This window comes from Hypanus sabinus, unplaced genomic scaffold, assembly GCF_030144855.1.
Source record: "Hypanus sabinus isolate sHypSab1 unplaced genomic scaffold, sHypSab1.hap1 scaffold_318, whole genome shotgun sequence".
NCBI classification, from domain to species: domain Eukaryota; kingdom Metazoa; phylum Chordata; class Chondrichthyes; order Myliobatiformes; family Dasyatidae; genus Hypanus; species Hypanus sabinus.
The window spans coordinates 254,256-275,295 of NW_026781229.1; the positions used below are offsets into that span (position 1 = coordinate 254,256).

A 21,040-nucleotide genomic window follows, 5' to 3' on the forward strand; every position below is an offset into this window, starting at 1 on the left:
CTGTTTTCTAACCCAGGGATACAGAGACTGGAACTGTGCACGGTGCTCCCAGTGTTGTCTACCCCAGGATACAGAGAGTGGACCTGTGCACGGTGGTCTCACAGTTGTCTACCACAGGATACAGAGACCGGATCTGTGCACGGTGGTCCCACTGTTGTCTATCCAGGGATACAGAGAATGGATCTGTGCACTGTGGTCACACTGTTGTCTACCCCAGGGATAAAGAGACTGGAACTGTGCACGGTGGTCCCACTGTTTTCTGCCCCAGGGATACAGAGACTGGAACTGCGCACGGTGGTCGCACTGTTGTCTACCCCAGGATACAGAGACTGGAACTGCGCATGGTGGTCCCACTGTTGTCTACCCCAGGGACATGGAGACTGGAACTGTGCACTGTGTTCACACTGTTGTCTGCCCCTGGATACAGAGACCGGAACTATACACGATGGTCCCATTGTTGTCTACCCCAGGATACAGAGACTGGAATTGTGCATTGCAGTCCCACTGTTGTCTAACCCAGGATACAGAAACCGGAACTATACACGATGGTCCCACTGTTGTCCACCCCTGGATACAGAGACTGGAATTGTGCATTGCAGTCCCACTGTTGTCTAACCCAGGATACAGAAACCGGAACTGTGCACGGTGGTCCCACTGTTGTCTACCCCAAGGATATGGAGACTGGAACTGTGCATGGTGGTCCCACTGTTGTCTACACCTGGATACAGAGAGTGGAACTATACACGATGGTCCCACTATTGTCTACCCCAGGATACCGAGACTGGAACTGTGCACGGTGGTCCCACTGTTATCTACCCCAGGATACAGAGACTGGAACTGTGCATTGTGGTCCCCTGTTGTCTACCCCAGGATACCGAGACTGGAACTGTACACGATGGTCCCATTGTTGTCTACCCCAGGATACAGAGACTGGAAGTGTGCACGGTGGTCCCACTGTTGTCTACCCCAGGATACAAAGACTGGAACTGTGCACGGTGGTCCCATTGTTGTCTACCCTAGGGATAAAGAGACTGGAACTCTGCACGGTGGTCCCACTGTTTTCTAACCCAGGGATACAGAGACTGGAACTGTGCACGGTGCTCCCAGTGTTGTCTACCCCAGGATACAGAGAGTGGACCTGTGCACGGTGGTCTCACAGTTGTCTACCACAGGATACAGAGACCGGATCTGTGCACGGTGGTCCCACTGTTGTCTATCCAGGGATACAGAGAATGGATCTGTGCACGGTGCTCCCAGTGTTGCCTGCCCCTGGATACAGAGACCGGAACTATACACGATGGTCCCATTGTTGTCTACCCCAGGATACAGAGACTGGAATTGTGCATTGCAGTCCCACTGTTGTCTAACCCAGGATACAGAAACCGGAACTATACACGATGGTCCCACTGTTGTCCACCCCTGGATACAGAGACTGGAATTGTGCATTGCAGTCCCACTGTTGTCTAACACAGGATACAGAAACCGGAACTGTGCACGGTGGTCCCACTGTTGTCTACCCCAAGGATATGGAGACTGGAACTGTGCATGGTGGTCCCACTGTTGTCTACCCCAGGGATAAAGAGACTGGAACTGTGCACGGTTGTCCCACTGGTTTCTACCCCAGGGATACAGAGACTGGAACTGTGCACGGTGGTCCCACTGTTGTCCACCCCTGGATACAGAGACTGGAATTGTGCATTGCAGTCCCACTGTTGTCTAACACAGGATACAGAAACCGGAACTGTGCACGGTGGTCCCACTGTTGTCTACCCCAAGGATATGGAGACTGGAACTGTGCATGGTGGTCCCACTGTTGTCTACACCTGGATACAGAGAGTGGAACTATACACGATGGTCCCACTATTGTCTACCCCAGGATACCGAGACTGGAACTGTGCACGGTGGTCCCACTGTTATCTACCCCAGGATACAGAGACTGGAACTGTGCATTGTGGTCCCCTGTTGTCTACCCCAGGATACCGAGACTGGAACTGTACACGATGGTCCCATTGTTGTCTACCCCAGGATACAGAGACTGGAAGTGTGCACGGTGGTCCCACTGTTGTCTACCCCAGGATACAAAGACTGGAACTGTGCACGGTGGTCCCATTGTTGTCTACCCTAGGGATAAAGAGACTGGAACTCTGCACGGTGGTCCCACTGTTTTCTAACCCAGGGATACAGAGACTGGAACTGTGCACGGTGCTCCCAGTGTTGTCTACCCCAGGATACAGAGAGTGGACCTGTGCACGGTGGTCTCACAGTTGTCTACCACAGGATACAGAGACCGGATCTGTGCACGGTGGTCCCACTGTTGTCTATCCAGGGATACAGAGAATGGATCTGTGCACTGTGGTCACACTGTTGTCTACCCCAGGGATAAAGAGACTGGAACTGTGCACGGTGGTCCCACTGTTTTCTGCCCCAGGGATACAGAGACTGGAACTGCGCACGGTGGTCGCACTGTTGTCTACCCCAGGATACAGAGACTGGAACTGCGCATGGTGGTCCCACTGTTGTCTACCCCAGGGAAAAGGAGACTGGAACTGTGCACGGTGGTCCCTCTGTTGTCTACCCCAGGATACAGAGACAGGATCTGTGCACGGTGGTCCCACTGTTGTCTACCCCAGAATACGGAGACTGGACCTGTGCACGGTGGTCCCTCTGTTGTCTACCCCAGGATACAGAAACCGGAACTGTGCACGGTGGTCCCACTGTTGTCTACCCCAGGATACGGAGACTGGACCTGTGCACGGTGGTCCCATTGTTGTCTACTGCAGGATACAGAGACTGGAACTGTGCACGCTGGTCCCATTGTTGTCTACCCCAGGGATAAAGAGACTGGAACTGTGCACGGTGGTTCCACTATTTTCTACCCCAGGATACCGAGACTGGAACTGTGCACGGTGGTCCCACTGTTGTCTACCCCAGGATACAGAGACTGGAACTGTGCATTGTGGTCCCCTGTTGTCTACCCCAGGACACAGAGTCCGGAACTGTGCACGATGGTCCCACTGTTGCCTACCCCAGGATACAGAGACTGGAACTGTGCCCGGTGGTCCCATTGTTGTCTACCCCAGCATACAGAGACTGGAACTGTGCACGGTGGTCCCACTGTTGTCTACCCCAGCATACAGAGACTGGAACTGTGCACGGTGGTCCCATTGTTGTCTACCACAGGGATAAAGAGACTGGAACTGTGCACGGTGATCCCACTGTTTTCTGCCCCAGGGATACAGAGACTGGAACTGTGCACGGTGGTCCCACTGTTGTCTACCCCAGGGTACAGAGACTGGAACTGCGCACGGTGGTCCCACTGTTGTCTACACCAGGGACATGGAGACTGGAACTGTGCACGGTGTTCAAACTGTTGTCTGCCCCTGGATACAGAGACCGGAACTATACACGATGGTCCCACTGTTGTCTACCCCAGGATACAGAGACTGGAACTGTGAACGGTGGTCCTACTGTTGACTACCCCAGGATACAGAGACCGGAACTGTGCACGATGCTCCCACTGTTGTCTACCCCAGGGATAAGGAGACTGGAAATGTGCGCGGTGGTCCCACTGTTTTCTACCCCAGGATACAGAGACTGGAACTGTGCACGGTGGTCCCACTGTTGTCTACCCCAGGATTCGGAGACTGGACCTGTGCACGGTGGTCCCATTGTTGTCTACTGCAGGTTACTGAGACTGGAACTGTGCACAGTGGTCCCACTGTTGTCTACCCCAGGATACAGAGACTGGAACTGTGCACGCTGGTCCCATTGTTGTCTACCCCAGGGATAAAGAGACTGGAACTGTGCACGGTGGTTCCACAGTTTTATACCCCAGGGATACGGAGACTGGAATTGTGCATTGTGGTCCCACTGTTGTCTATCCCAGGATACAGAGACCGGAACTGTGCACGGTGGTCCCACTGTTTTCTACCTCAGGGATACAGAGACTGCAACAGTGCACGGGGATCCCACTGTTGTCTACCCCAGGGATACGGAGACTGGAATTGTGCATTGTGGTCCCACTGTTGTCTATCCCAGGATACAGAGACTGGTACTGTGCACGGTGGTCCCATTGTTGTCTACCACAGGATACAGAGACTGGAACTGTGCACGGTGGTCCCACTGTTGTCTACCCTAGGATACGGAGACTGGACCTGTGCACGGTGGTCCCATTGCTGTCTACTGCAGGTTACTGAGACTGGAACTGTGCACGGTGGTCCCACTGTTGTCTACCCCAGGGATAAAGAGACTGGAACTGTGCACGGTGGTCCCACTGTTGTCTACCCCAGGGATAAAGAGACTGGAACTGTGCACGGTGGTTCCACTACTTTCTACCCCAGGATACCGAGACTGGAACTGTGCACGGTGGTCCCATTGTTGTCTACCCCAGGATACAGAGACTGGAACTGTGCACGGTGGTCCCACAGTTGTCTACCCCAGGGATATGGAGACTGGAACTGTGCACGGTGGTCCCACTGTTGTCTACCCCAGGATACAGAGACTGGAACTGTGCATTGTGGTCCCACTGTTGTCCATCCCAGGATACAGAGACCGGAACTGTGCACGGTGGTCCCACTGTTTTCTACCCCAGGGATACACAGACTGGAACTGTGCACGGTGGTCCCATTGTTGTCTACTGCAGGATACAGAGACTGGAACTGTGCACGCTGGTCCCATTGTTGTCTACCCCAGGGATAAAGAGACTGGAACTGTGCACGGTGGTTCCACTACTTTCTACCCCAGGATACCGAGACTGGAACTGTGCACGGTGGTCCCACTGTTGTCTACCCCAGGATACAGAGACTGGAACTGTGCATTGTGGACCCCTGTTGTCTACCCCAGGACACAGAGTCCGGAACTGTGCACGATGGTCCCACTGTTGTCTACCCCAGGATACAGAGACTGGAACTGTGAACGGTGGTCCCACTGTTGTCTACCCCAGCATACAGAGACTGGAACTGTGCACGGTGGTCCCATTGTTGTCTACCACAGGGATAAAGAGACTGGAACTGTGCACGGTGGTCCCACTGCTTTCTACCCCAGGGATCCAGAGACTGGAACTGTGCTCGGTGGTCCCAGTGTTGTCTACCCCAGGGATAAAGAGACTGGAACTGTGCACGGTGGTCCCACTGTTTTCTGCCCCAGGGATACAGAGACTGGAACTGTGCACGGTGGTCCCACTGTTGTCTACCCCAGGATACAGAGACTGGAACTGCGCACGGTGGTCCCACTGTTGTCTACACCAGGGACATGGAGACTGGAACTGTGCACGGTGTTCAAACTGTTGTCTGCCCCTGGATACAGAGACCGGAACTATACACGATGGTCCCACTGTTGTCTACCCCAGGATACAGAGACTGGAATTGTGCATTGTGGTCCCACTGTTGTCTACCCCAGGATACAGAGACTGGAACTGTGCATTGTGGTCCCCTGTTGTCTACTCCAGGACACAGAGTCCGGAACTGTGCACGATGGTCCCACTGTTGTCTACCCCAGGATACAGAGACTGGAACTGTGAACGGTGGTCCTACTGTTGACTACCCCAGGATACAGAGACCGGAACTGTGCACGATGCTCCCACTGTTGTCTACCCCAGGGATAAGGAGACTGGAAATGTGCGCGGTTGTCCCACTGTTTTCTACCCCAGGATACAGAGACTGGAACTGTGCACGGTGGTCCCACTGTTGTCTACCCCAGGATTCGGAGACTGGACCTGTGCACAGTGGTCCCATTGTTGTCTACTGCAGGTTACTGAGACTGGAACTGTGCACAGTGGTCCCACTGTTGTCTACCCCAGGATACAGAAACTGGAACTGTGCACGCTGGTCCCATTGTTGTCTACCCCAGGGATAAAGAGACTGGAACTGTGCACGGTGGTTCCACTGTTTTATACCCCAGGGATACGGAGACTGGAATTGTGCATTGTGGTCCCACTGTTGTCTATCCCAGGATACAGAGACCGGAACTGTGCACGGTGGTCCCACTGTTTTCTACCTCAGGGATACAGAGACTGCAACAGTGCACGGGGGTCCCACTGTTGTCTACCCCAGGGATACGGAGACTGGAATTGTGCATTGTGGTCCCACTGTTGTCCATCCCAGGATACAGAGACCGGAACTGTGCACGGTGGTCCCACAGTTGTCTACTGCAGGATACAGAGACTGGAACTGTGCACGGTGGTCCCACAGTTGTCTACCCCAGGGATATGGAGACTGGAACTGTGCACGGTGGTCCCACTGTTGTCTACCCCAGGATACAGAGACCGGAACTGTGCACGGTGGTCCCACTGTTTTCTACCCCAGGGATACACAGACTGGAACTGTGCACGGTGGTCCCATTGTTGTCTACTGCAGGATACAGAGACTGGAACTGTGCACGCTGGTCCCATTGTTGTCTACCACAGGGATAAAGAGACTGGAACTGTGCACGGTGGTCCCACTGCTTTCTACCCCAGGGATCCAGAGACTGGAACTGTGCTCGGTGGTCCCAGTGTTGTCTACCCCAGGGATAAAGAGACTGGAACTGTGCACGGTGGTCCCACTGTTTTCTGCCCCAGGGATACAGAGACTGGAACTGTGCACGGTGGTCCCACTGTTGTCTACCCCAGGATACAGAGACTGGAACTGCGCACGGTGGTCCCACTGTTGTCTACACCAGGGACATGGAGACTGGAACTGTGCACGGTGTTCAAACTGTTGTCTGCCCCTGGATACAGAGACCGGAACTATACACGATGGTCCCACTGTTGTCTACCCCAGGATACAGAGACTGGAATTGTGCATTGTGGTCCCACTGTTGTCTACCCCAGGGATAAGGAGACTGGAAATGTGCGCGGTGGTCCCACTGTTTTCTACCCCAGGATACAGAGACTGGAACTGTGCACGGTGGTCCCACTGTTGTCTACCCCAGGATACAGAGACTGGAACTGTGCACGCTGGTCCCATTGTTGTCTACCCCAGGGATAAAGAGACTGGAACTGTGCACGGTGGTTCCACTGTTTTATACCCCAGGGATACGGAGACTGGAATTGTGCATTGTGGTCCCACTGTTGTCTATCCCAGGATACAGAGACCGGAACTGTGCACGGTGGTCCCACTGTTTTCTACCTCAGGGATACAGAGACTGCAACAGTGCACGGGGGTCCCACTGTTGTCTACCCCAGGGATACGGAGACTGGAATTGTGCATTGTGGTCCCACTGTTGTCTATCCCAGGATACAGAGACTGGTACTGTGCACGGTGGTCCCATTGTTGTCTACCACAGGATACAGAGACTGGAACTGTGCACGGTGGTCCCACTGTTGTCTACCCTAGGATACGGAGACTGGACCTGTGCACGGTGGTCCCATTGCTGTCTACTGCAGGTTACTGAGACTGGAACTGTGCACGGTGGTCCCACTGTTGTCTAACCCAGGGATAAAGAGACTGGAACTGTGCACGGTGGTCCCACTGTTGTCTATCCCAGGATACAGAGACTGGAACTGTGCACGGTGGTCCCACTGTTGTCTACCCCATGATACGGAGACTGGACCTGTGCACGGTGGTCCCATTGCTGTCTACTGCAGGTTACTGAGACTGGAACTGTGCACGGTGGTCCCACTGTTGTCTACCCCATGGATAAAGAGACTGGAACTGTGCACGGTGGTCCCATTGTTGTCTATCCCAGGATACAGAGACTGGAACTGTGCACGGTGGTTCCACTGTTGTCCACCCCAGGGATACGGAGACTGGAACTGTGCAGGGTGGTCCCACTGTTGTCCACCCCAGGGATACGGAGACTGGAACTGTGCACGCTGGTCCCACTGTTGTCCACCCCAGGGATACGGAGACTGGAACTGTGCAGGGTGGTCCCACTGTTGTCTACACCTGGATACAGAGACCGGAACTCTGCATTGTGGTCCCACTGTTGTCTACCCCAGGATGCAGAGAACGGAACTGTACACGATGGTCCCCTGTTGTCTACCCCAGGATACCGAGACTGGAACTGTACACGATGGTCCCATTGTTGTCTACCCTAGGGATACAGAGACTGGAACTCTGCACGGTGGTCCCACTGTTTTCTACCCCAGTGATACAGAGACTGGAACTGTGCACGGTGGTCCCACTGTTTTCTACCCCAGGGATACAGAGACTGGAACTGTGCACGGTGGTCCTACTGTTGTCTACCCCTTGATACAGAGACTGGAACTGTGCACGGTGGTCCTACTGTTGTCTACCCCTTGATACAGAGACTGGAACTGTGCATTGCGGTCCCCTGTTGTCTACCCCTTGATACAGAGACTGGAACTGTGCATTGTGGTCCCCTGTTGTCTACCCCAGGATACAGAGACCGAATCTGTGCACGGTGTTCCCACTGTTGTCTACCCAGGGATACAGAGACTGGAACTGTGCACGGTGTTCACACTTTTGTCTGCCCCTGGATACAGAGACTGGAACTATGCAGGATGGTCCCACTGCTGTCTACCCCAGGGATACAGAAACTGGAACTTTGCATGGCGGTCCCATTGTTGTCTACCCCAGGATACAGAGACTGGAACTGTGCATTGTGGTCCCACTGTTGTCTACCCCAGGGATACAGAGTCCGGAACTGTGCACGATTGTCCCACTGTTGTCTACCCCTGGATACAGAGACTGGAACTGTGCATTGTGGTCCCCCGTTGTCTACCCCAGGATACAGAGTCCGGAACTGTGCACGATATTCCCACTGCTGTCTACCCCAGGATACAGACACTGGAACTGGGCACGGTGGTCCCACTGTTGTCTACCCCAGGATACAGAGACTGGAACTGTGCACGGTGGTCCCACTGTTGTATACCCCAGGGATACGGAGACTGGAACTGTGCACGGTGGTCCCACTGTTGTCTACCCCAGCGATACGGAGACTGGAACTCTGCCCGGTGGTCCCACTGTTGTCTACCCCAGGATACAGAGAATGGAACTGTGCACGGTGGTCCCACTGTTGTATACCCCAGGGATACGGAGACTGGAACTGTGCACGGTGGTCCCACTGTTGTCTACCCCAGGATACAGAGACTGGAACTGTGCACGGTGGTCCCACTGTTGTATACCCCAGGGATACGGAGACTGGAACTGTGCACGGTGGTCCCACTGTTGTCTACCCCAGCGATACGGAGACTGGAACTCTGCCCGGTGGTCCCACTGTTGTCTACCCCAGGATACAGAGAATGGAACTGTGCACGGTGGTCCCACTGTTTTCTACCCCAGGGATACAGAGACTGGAACTGTGCACTGTGGTCGCTCTGTTGTCTACCCCAGGATACAGAGACTGGAACAGTGCACGGTGATCCCACTGTTGTCTACCCCTGGGATACAGAGACTGGAACTGTGCACGGTGGTCCCACTGTTCTCTACCCCAGGGATACGGAGACTGGAACTGTGCACGGTGGTCCCATTGTTGTCTACCCCAGGATACTGAGACTGGAACCGTGCACGATGGTCCCATTGTTGTCTACCCCAGGATACCGAGACTGGAACTGTGCATGGTGGTCCCACTGTTGTCTACCCCAGGACACGGAGACTGGAACTGTGCACGGTGGTCCCACCATTGTCTTCCCCAGTAGAGAGAGACTGGAACTGTGCACGGTGGTCCCACTGTTGTCTACCACAGATTACAGAGACTGGAACTGTGCACAGTTGTCCCACTGTTGTCTACCCCAAGGATACGGAGACTGGAACTGTGCACGGTGGTCCCACTGTTTTCTACCCCAGGGACATGGAGACTGGAACTGTGCACGGTGGTCCCACTGTTGTCTACCCCAGGATACGGAGACTGGAACTGTGCACGGTGGTCCCACCGTTGTCTTCCACAGTAGAGAGAGACTGGAACTGTGCACGGTGGTCCCACTGTTGTCTACCACAGATTACAGAGACTGGAACTGTGCACATTTGTCCCACTGCTGTCTACCCCAGCGATACGGAGACTGGAACTGTGCACGGTGGTCCCACTGTTCTCTACCCCAGGGACACGGAGACTGGAACTGTGCATGGTGGTCCCACTGTTTTCTACCCCGGGGACATGGAGACTGGACCTGTACACGGTGGTCCCACTGTTGTCTATCGCAGGTTACTGAGACTGGAACTGTGCACAGTGGTCCCACTGTTTTCTACCCCAGGATACGGAGACTGGACCTGTACACGGTAGTCCCACTGTTGTCTATCGCAGGTTACTGAGACTGGAACTGTGCACGGTGGTCCCACTGTTGCACTGTTGTCTTCCCCAGTATAGAGAGACTGGAACTGTGCACGGTGGTCCCACTGTTGTCTACCACAGATTACAGAGACTGGAACTGTGCACAGTGGTCCCACTGTTGTCTACCCCAGGATACAGAGACTGGAACTGTGCACGGTGGTCCCACTGTTGCCTACCCTAGGGATACGGAGACTGGAACTGTGCACGGTGGTCCCACTGTTGTCTACCCCAGGGTAAAGAGACTGGAACTGTGCATGGTTGTCCCACTGTTTTCTACCCCAGGGATACAGAGACTGGAATTGTGCACAGTGGTCCCACTGTTGTCTATCGCAGGTTACTGAGACTGGAACTGTGCACGGTGGTCCCACTGTTGTCTACCACAGATTACATAGACTGGAACTGTGCACAGTGGTCCCACTGCTGTCTACCCCAGGGATACGGAGACTGGAACTGTGCACGGTGTTCCCACTGTTGTCTACACCTGGATACAGAGACTGGAACTGTACATGGAGGTCCCACTGTTATCTACCCCGTGGATACTGAGACTGGAACTGTGCTCGGTGGTCCCACTGTTGACTACCCCAGGATACAGAGACTGGAACTGTGCACGGTGGTCCCACCGTTGTCTTCCCCAGTAGAGAGAGACTGGAACTGTGCACGGTGGTCCCACTGTTGTCTACCACAGATTACAGAGACTGGAACTGTGCACAGTTGTCCCACTGCTGTCTACCCCAGGGATACGGAGACTGGAACTGTGCACGGTGGTCCCATTGTTGTCTACCCCAGGATACGGAGACTGGAACTGTACACGGTGGTCCCATTGTTGTCTACTGCAGGTTACTGAGACTGGAACTGTGCACGGCGGTCCCACTGTTGTCTACCCCAGGATACAGAGACTGGAACTGTGCACGGTGGTCCCACTGTTGTCTACCCCAGGGATACGGAGACTGGAACTGTGCATTATGGTCCCACTGTTGTCTACCCCGTGGATACAGAGAATGGAATTGTGCACTGTGGTCCCACTGTTATCTACCCCAGGGATAAAGAGACTGGAACTGTGCACGGTGGTCCCACTGTTTTCTACCCCAGGGATACAGAGACTGGAACTGTGCAAGGTGGTCCCTCTGTTGTCTACCCCAGGATACAGGGACTGCAACGGTGCACGGTGGTCCCACTGTTGTCTACCCCAGGATACAGAGAATGGAATTGTGCACGGTGGTCCCACTATTATCTACCCCAGGGATAAAGAGACTGGAACTGTGCACGGTGGTCCCTCTGTTGTCTACCCCAGGATACAGGGACTGCAATGGTGCACGGTGGTCCCACTGTTGTCTACCCCTGGGATACAGAGACTGGAACTGTGCACGGTGGTCCCTCTGTTGTCTACCCCAGGATACAGAGACTGGAACGGTGCACGGTGGTCCCATTGTTGTCTACCCCTGGGATACAGAGACTGGAACTGTGCACGGTGGTCCCACTGTTGTCTATCGCAGGTCACTGAGACTGGAACTGTGCACGGTGGTCCCACTGCTGTCTACCCCAGGGATACGGAGACTGGAACTGTGCACGGTGTTCCCACTGTTGTCTACAGCTGGATACAGAGACTGGAACTGTGCATGGAGGTCCCACTGTTATCTACCCCGTGGATACTGAGACTGGAACTGTGCTCGGTGGTCCCACTGTTGATTACCCCAGGATACGGAGACTGGAACTGTGCACGGTGGTCCCACTGTTGTCTACCCCAGGGATATGGAGACTGGAACTGTGCACGGTGGTCCCACTGTTGTCTACACCTGGATACAGAGACCGGAACTATACACGATGGTCCCACTGTTGTCTACCCCAGGATACTGAGAGTGGAACTCTGCACGGTGGTCCCTCTGTTGTCTACCCCAGGATACAGGGACTGCAACGGTGCACGGTGGTCCCACTGTTGTCTACCCCAGGATACAGAGAATGGAATTGTGCACGGTGGTCCCACTATTATCTACCCCAGGGATAAAGAGACTGGAACTGTGCACAGTGGTCCCTCTGTTGTCTACCCCAGGATACAGGGACTGCAATGGTGCACGGTGGTCCCACTGTTGTCTACCCCTGGGATACAGAGACTGGACCTGTGCACAGTGGTCCCTCTGTTGACTACCCCAGGATACAGAGACTGGAACGGTGCACGGTGGTCCCATTGTTGTCTACCCCTGGGATACAGAGACTGGAACTGTGCACGGTGGTCCCACAGTTGTCTACCCCTGGGATATAGAGACTGGAACTGTGCACGGTGGTCCCAATGTTGTCTACCCCAGGGATTCGGGGACTGGAACTCTGCACGGTAGTCCCACTGTTGTCTACCCCAGGATACGGAGACTGGACCTGTGCACGGTGGTCCCATTGTTGTCTAACGCATGTTACTGAGACTGGAACTGTGCACGGTGGTCCCACTGTTGTCTTCCCCAGTATAGAGCGACTGGAACTGTGCACGGTGGTCCCACTGTTGTCTACCACAGATTACAGAGACTGGAACTGTGCACAGTGGTCCCACTGCTGTCTACCCCAGGGATACGGAGACTGGAACTGTGCACGGTGGTCCCACTGTTGTCTACCACAGTATACAGAGACTGGAAATGTGCACGGTGGTCCCACTGTTGTCTACCCCGTGGATACAGAGACTGGAACTGTGCCCGGTTGTCCCACTGTTGTCTACCCCAGGATACAGAGACTGGATCTGTGCACAGTGTTCCCACTGTTGTCTATCCAGGGATACAGAGACTGGAACTGTGCACGGTGGTCCCACTGTTGTCTACCCCAGGGATATGGAGACTGGAACTGTGCACGGTGGTCCCACTGTTGTCTACCCCTGGATACAGAGACTGGAACTGTGCATTGTGGTCCCCTGTTGTCTACCCCAGGATACAGAGTCCGGAACTGTGCACGATGGTCCCACTGCTGTCTACCCCGTGGATACAGAGACTGGAACTGTGCCCGGTGGTCCCACTGTTGTCTCTCCAGGGATACAGAGACTGGAACTGTGCATTGTGGTCCCCTGTTGTCTACCCCAGGATACAGAGTCCGGAACTGTGCACGGTGGTCCCACTGCTGTCTACCCCAGGATACAGAGACTGCAAATGAGCATTGTGGTCCCACTGTTGTCTACCCCAGGGATATGGAGACTGGAACTGTGCACGGTGGTCCCTCTGTTGTCTACCCCAGGATACAGGGACTGCAACGGTGCACGGTGGTCCCACTGTTGTCTACCCCTGGGATACAGAGACTGGAACTGTGCACGGTGGTCCCTCTGTTGTCTACCCCAGGATACAGGGACTGCAACGGTGCACGGTGGTCCCACTGTTGTCTACCCCAGGATACAGAGACTGGAACGGTGCACGGTGGTCCCACTGTTCTCTACCCCTGGGATACAGAGACTGGAACTGTGCACGGTGGTCCCACTGTTGTCTACCCCAGGGATTCAGGGACTGGAACTGTGCACGGTGGTCCCACTGTTGTCTACCCCAGGATACGGAGACTGGACCTGTGCACGGTGGTCCCATTGTTGTCTATCGCATGTTACTGAGACTGGAACTGTGCACGGTGGTCCCACTGTTGTCTTCCCCAATATAGAGCGACTGGAACTGTGCACGGTGGTCCCACTGTTGTCTTCCCCAGTATAGAGCGACTGGAACTGTGCACGGTGGTCCCACTGTTGTCTACCACAGATTACAGAGACTGGAACTGTGCACAGTGGTCCCACTGCTGTCTACCCCAGGGATACGGAGACTGGAACTGTGCACGGTGGTCCCACTGTTGTCTACCACAGTATACAGAGACTGGAACTGTGCACGGTGGTCCCACTGTTGTCTACCCCGTGGATACAGAGACTGGAACTGTGCCCGGTGGTCCCACTGTTGTCTATCCAGGGATACAGAGACTGGAACTGTGCACGGTGGTCCCACTGTTGTCTACCCCTGGGATACAGAGACTGGAACTGTGCATGGTGGTCCCACTATTATCTACCCCAGGGATAAAGAGACTGCAACGGTGCACGGTGGTCCCACTGTTGTCTACCCCTGGGATACAGAGACTGGAACTGTGCACGGTGGTCCCTCTGTTGTCTACCCCAGGATACAGAGACTGGAACGGTGCACGGTGGTCCCACTGTTGTCTACCCCTGGGATACAGAGACTGGAACTGTGCACGGTGGTCCCACTGTTGTCTACCCCAGGGATTCAGGGACTGGAACTGTGCACGGTGGTCCCATTGTTGTCTATCGCATGTTACTGAGACTGGAACTGTGCACGGTGGTCCCACTGTTGTCTTCCCCAATATAGAGCGACTGGAACTGTGCACGGTGGTCCCACTGTTGTCTACCACAGATTACAGTGACTGGAACTGTGCACAGTGGTCCCACTGCTGTCTACCCCAGGGATACGGAGACTGGAACTGTGCCCGGTGGTCCCACTGTTGTCTACCACAGTATACAGAGACTGGAACTGTGCACGGTGGTCCCACTGTTGTCTACCCCCTGGATACAGAGACTGGAACTGTGCCCGGTGGTCCCCTGTTGTCTACCCCAGGATACAGAGTCCGGAACTGTGCACGATGGTCCCACTGCTGTCTTCCCCAGGATACAGAGACTGCAAATGAGCATTGTGGTCCTACTGTTGTCTACCCCAGGGATATGGAGACTGGAACTGTGCACGGTGGTCCCATTGTTGTCTACCCCAGGGATAACGAGACTGGAACTGTGCACGGTGGTCCCACTGTTTTCTACCCCAGCGATACAGAGACTGGAACTGTGCGCGGTGGTCCCACTGTTGTCTACCCCAGGGATACTGAGACTGGAACTGTGCACGGTGGTCCCACTGTTTTCTACCCCAGTATACAGAGACTGGAACTGTGCACGGTGGTCCCATTGTTGTCTACCCCAGGATACGGAGACTGGAACTGTGTACAGTGGTCCCACTGTTGTCTACCCCAGGATACAGAGACTGGAACTGTGCACGGTGGTCCCACTGTTGTCTACCTCAGGATATGGAGACTGGAACTGTGCACAGTGGTCCCATTGTTGTCTACCGCAGGACACTGAGACTGGAACTGTTCACAGTGTTCCCACTGTTGTCTAGCCCAGGATACGGAGACTGGAACTGTGCACGGTGCTCTTGGTGTGGTCTGACCCAGGGACATGGAGACTTTAACTGTGCACCGTGCTCCCACTGTTGTGTGACCCAGGGATATGGAGACTGGAACTGTGCACCGTGCTCCCAGTGAGGTCTGACAAATGACGTCAAGAATATCAAAGTCTTGAATGAGTATGTGGAGGACATGGTTAGTTAGTTGGCAGATAACAGTGCGATTGGTGGTGTAGATGACAGTGAACATGGAAATCAGGATTTACCGAGCGATCTTCATTAGTGTTTGAGGAATGGCAAGCCTAATTCAGATCAGTGTGAACCATTGCATGTTGCGAAGAGAAATGAGGGCAGACTTTCACAGTGAAGAGTGAGAGTATTGTAGAACAGTACGTGGTTCCCTGAAAGTGGTGTCACAGATAGACAAGGTTGCTTCTGGCTCTCTGGCCTTTATTAGTCAGGGCACTAAGTATACATATTATTGGCCATTTTATAAGCTACACCAGCTCATTAAATAATATAATGGGGCGGAAACTCACTGCATAAAAGCATGCAGACATGGTGAAGAGGTTCAGTCTTTGTTCGGACCAAACATCAGAATGGGGAAGGAACGCGATGTAAGTGACTTTGACCGTGGAATGATTGTTGGTGCCAGACAGGGAGGTTTGAGTATCTCAGAAACTGCCGATCTCCTGGGATTTTCACACACAGCAGTCTCTAGGGCAGGGGTTCCTAACCTTTTTGAATGCCATGGACCAACGTCATAAAACGAGGGATGCATGGACCCCAGGTTGGGTATCTCTGCTCTAGAGTTCACAGAGAAGCAAAAAAATCCAGTGAATGACAGGGTGAAAAGAACTCGTTAATGAGAGAGGTCAGAGGAGAATGGCCAGACTGGGTCAAGCTGACAGTAACTGAAATAACCACACGTTACCACAGTGCTGTGCAGAAGAGCATCTCGTAATGAACAACATTGAACCTTGAAGTGGATGGCCGACAGCAGCAGAAGACAGTAAATCTACCCAGTGGTCACTTTATTAGGTACAGGAGGTAGTTTGGACGCTGTGTTGCAGTTATACTAAATGCTGGTGAGGTCACATTGGAGTATGGTTTGCGTAGGTTTACCTGGGTGTAACATGAACATAAGGAAGGACAAGCCAATGATTGAATACAAGTGCAGACAAAGAATTAAATTATACAACAGAGGCAAAATTCAAAAGGACAAGGAATATAGGACTGAAGGTGATGTATTTAAAAGAACATAGCATTCAGAATAAATTGATTGAATTCATACTGCAGTTTGAGAGGGAGAAGCAGAAGTCACATGCATCAGTATCGCAATGGAATAAAGGGAAGTACAGGGACATGCAAGAGGAGTTTGCCCAGGTGGATAATGACAAAGCAGAGGTGGCTGAAATGTCTGGGAATAGTTCACATAGCGCAGAATAGATATGTCCCACAGAAGAAGTTCTCAAATGCCAGGTGTAGGCAACTGAGGCAGACAAGGGAAGTTAAGGACTGCATAAAAGCCAAGGAAAGGGTAGCAAAAGTGAGTGGAATGTTGGAAGATTGTGAAGCTTTTAAAATCCAACAAAAGGCAACTAAAAAGCTCCAGAAAGGGAAAAGATGAAATATGAGGGCAAACTAGCCAATAATATATAGCAAGATACTAGAAGTTTTTTCAGTTATATAAAAAGTAAAAGGGAGCTCAGAGTTGATATTGGACCACTGGAAAATGATGCTGGTGAGTTAGTAATGGGGGACAAAGAAAAGGCAGATGAACTTAATAAGTACTTTGCATCTGTCTTCACTGTGGAAGACATTAGCAGTGTGTCAGGGAGCAGGAGTGAGTGCCATTATTATTACAAAGGAAATAGTGCTAGGCAAACTGAAATGAATTAAGGTGGATAAGTCACCTGGACCAGATGGAACCCAGAGTCCTGAAAGAGTTTGCTGAAGAGATAGAAGATGCATTGGTTATGATCTTTCAAGAATCACACAATTCTGGCATGGTTCTGGAGGGCTGGAAAATCGCAAATGTCACTCCGCTCTTTAAGAATGGAGGAAGGCAAACGAAAGGCCAGTTAGCCTAAGCTCAGTGGTTGGGAAAGTGTTGGAGTCTACTAAGGATAAGGTTTCAAGGCATGTGGTGACTAATGATAAAATAAATCAAAGTCAGCATGGTTTCTGTAAAGGAAAATCTTGCCTGACAAACCTGTTAGAGTTCTTCAAGAAAGTAATAAGCAGGGTGGTCACAGGAGAGGTAGTGGATGTCATTTACTTGGATTTTCAAAAAGCACTTGATAAAGTACCATACATGAGGCTGCTTAACAAGATAAAATGCCATGGCATTACAGGAAGGATACTGGCATGGATAGTGGAATGGCTGACAGGCAGCAGGCAGCGAGCGGGAATAAAAGGGGCCTTTCTGGTTGGCTGCCGGTGACTAGCGGTGTTCCTCAGGGGTCAGTACTGGGATCGCTAATTTTCACATCGTTTGGCAATGATTTTGATAATGGAATTGATGACTTTGTGGCAAAGTTTGCAGATGATGTTTGCAGATGTTTGCAGGTGGAGGGGTAGGTAGTGCTGAGGAAGCAATGCGATGGAATACAGTGTTGGGAAATGAATGATAATGTATTTTGGTGAAAGGAACAGTAGTGCGGACTATTATCTAAATGGGGACAAGATTCAAACATCAGAGGTGCAGAGAGACTTATGAGTCCTCGTGCAAGACTCCCAGAAGGTTAATTTCCAGGTTGAGTCTGTGGTAAAGAAGGCAAATACATTGTTGGCATTTATTTCAAAGGGGATAGAATATGAAAGCAAGGAGATATTGCTGAGCCTTTTTAAGACACTAGTCAGGCTGCACTTGGAGTATTGTCAACAGTTTTGGGCCCCTTATCTCAGAAAGGATGTGTTGTCACTGGAGAGAGTCCAGATGAGGTTCAAAATGATGATTCCAGGAATGAAGGGGTTAACATGCACATTTGGCAGCTCTGGGCCTGTACTCACTGGAATTTAGAAGAATGCGTGGGGACCTCATTGAAACCTACCGAATGTTGAAAGGACTAGATAGGTTGGATGTGGAGAGGATGTTTCCTATGTTGGGGGATGTCCAGATCTCAAAATTGAGGGGCAACCCTTTAGAACAGAGTTAAGGAGGGATTTTTTTTTTAGCCAGAGAGCAGTGAATCCATGGAAAGCTCTGTCACAGACTGCGGTGGAGGCCAGGTCCACATTAGGGTATATTTAAAGCAAAAACTGAGAGTTTCCTGATTGGTCAGGGCATCGAAGATTATGGTAAGAGTGGTGTATGGAGTTGAGTGGGATCACGGATCAGCCATGATGGAAGGTGGAGCAGACTCGATGGGCTGAATGGCCTAATTCTGCTGCTGTGTCTTTTGATGTAATATCATGCTCGGTTTTGGTTGCCTTGGTGTAGGAAAGGTTTCATTAAGCTGGAAAGAGTGCAGAGGAAATTTATGAAAATATTTCAGGGACAAGGGACTGGGTTATAGAGAGAGGTTCGCAAATGTGGGGCGATATTGTGGAGGTGTATAAAATTATGAGGGACGCAGAAAAAGTGAATACACTCTGTTCCCTAGGGTTGGGGAATCAAAAACTACAGGGCACCAGTTTAAGGAGAGTGCGGAGGAAACCTGAGAGGGAACTTTTTCACCCGGTCTGCATCTGGACGAACTTCCAGAGGAGGCGCTTGCAGGTAATTTTACTAACATTCAGAGACACTTGGACAGGTACACAGGCAGTAAAGATTCAGAGGGATATGGACCCAAGGCAGGCAAACAGGAGTAGCATAGATGGGAATCTCGGTCCTGTGTCCTTTCACCCTGTGACCCTCTCTCCTCTGTCTCTGTCCAGGTCCCTCTGTCAGCCCGATGCAGCAGACGGTAGAGCATCAGAAGGGGCGGCGAGCACCGGCGGCCACCCGGTGTGGGTCGGGCAGCTGCTTGTCGGACAGCGGCCGAGGTCTGGTGGTGGCCCTATTTGGAGGCGGAGTGCCCGCCGGTTTTGTGGCGCCGTTTGCCCGCATCGCCCACCAGGCATCGCGGATGCCCTCGCTGGAGATCCTGCTCTTCCGCTGCCTCCTTCATGTAGGGCTGGCTTTCACCATGAAGTGCCAGGGGCTGCCGCTGTTCGGGCCCCGATCTGCCTGGAGACCTATCTTCGCGCACGCCGTGGTCAACGTGCTGTCGGTGGGCTGCGCCTACAGCTCGTTCATGTTGATCCCAGCCGGGAGCGCCACCACCGTGCGGAAAGGCACCTCGACGCTCTGCTCCGCGCTGATGAGCGCGGCCCTCGGCACGCAACGCCTCAGCTGCTGGGACTGGCTGGGCCTGCTGGGCAGCACGGCCGGCCTCTCGCTCATCGTGGCCCCTGACCTGGCAGGACTGAGGAGGGGCAAGCTCCTCGCCGAGCTACTGGGCTACGTGCTGGCCGTGCTGGGGGGTCTGGCGCTCTCAGTGGCCCTGTTCCTGTTCCGCGCTCTTTCGCACCCAGCCAAACTGCTGACGGCCGCCTTCACCTTCGGTGTTGTGGGCAGCTTGCTGTGCGCACCATTGGTCCCCCTGCTCCAGGAGCCCGTGGTCACCACCGACCCACTCACCTGGAGCTGCGTGGTCGGCCTCACCCTCCTGGCCCTGGTCTCCTTCTTCTGCGCCAATTACGCCGTCACCAAGGCACACCCGGCCCTGGTCTGTGCCCTACTCCACTCTGAGGTGGTGGTCACCATGACCGTCCAGTATTTCGTGCTCAACGAACCCGTTGACGCCTATGATCTCGGCGGCGCTGGCGTTATCATCGGCAGCATCGCTGTGCTGACCGCTCACAACATTGTACAGGACAGGGAGGAGGGCTCAGCAAAGCAAGGGCATTAAAGACTATTTGCTTGTAGACACCCGACATCTGTCTCCATTAGTCAGCAGGGTGGGTGGTGTGGGTGAGGCAGAGGACGTTCTGTTCGAATGCTCCACCATTCCATCGTGGCTGGTTTATTTGTCCCATTATCCTGCCTTCTCCCCATAACCTCTTACGAATGAACCTCCGCTTTAAATACACCCAATGAACTCCACCGAGTCACCACCCTCGGCATAAAGAAATCCCTCCTCATCTCAATACTAATGGGGTGTAATAAATCCCACTGCTCCTACTACAGGAACATTCTCTCCACAACCAATCTATCTAAGCCTTTCAAAGGCTGACGTTTTAAATCAATCCCTTTCCCCTCTCCCTCCATCCCTGAGACATTCCAACTCTCTCCACTATGATAGTACTGTCCTTTCTAAATGTTATTCCCAAATGCCCAGCTCCAACGTTCAGATCCTGACCACATCCCCAGTTCCCATAGTCCTGGATCGACGGGAACCGGTTCCCTGCTTATCAATTCCATTCTGATTGAGTTGTTCTCTAACTATCATAAATCCCGGGGGAATAAATGCCAGTTTGTGGATCCTGGTGAATCTGTGCCACATCCAAAGGCTGGCAGTGGGCCCAGCATCTCATAGAATCTATCCTGGGCACAGCATATTGATGCAATCACGAAGGAGACCCGCCAGGGGCTAAACTTCATTAGATTCAGATTAATGTATGTATCACGTGAATATCCAAACATTCAGTATTCCACTGGGCACATCAACACGGAACGCTGTCACAGGAAAACAGCATCCGTCATCAGGAACCTCACCACCCAG

At 52.9% G+C, this 21,040-nt stretch overlaps 1 protein-coding gene across 5 annotated transcripts in view; it reads left to right on the top strand.

Moving 5' to 3' along the window:
* The window catches only part of LOC132388410 (solute carrier family 35 member G3-like), a 262,353-nt gene extending 242,062 nt beyond the window's left edge, over positions 1-20,291 (top strand). For 4 of the 5 annotated variants that reach the window (XM_059960762.1, XM_059960761.1, XM_059960759.1 and 1 more), the window contains exon 2: positions 19,212-20,291. In XM_059960762.1, the coding sequence (XP_059816745.1) occupies positions 19,229-20,227 (999 nt within the window). In that variant the 5' untranslated portion in view covers positions 19,212-19,228 and the 3' untranslated portion in view covers positions 20,228-20,291. Of the gene's footprint in view, positions 1-17,098; positions 19,054-19,211 lie in introns of those variants that run through there. The other variant, XM_059960760.1, reaches the window with a different exon arrangement.
* The last annotated feature ends 749 nt before the right edge of the window (positions 20,292-21,040 follow it).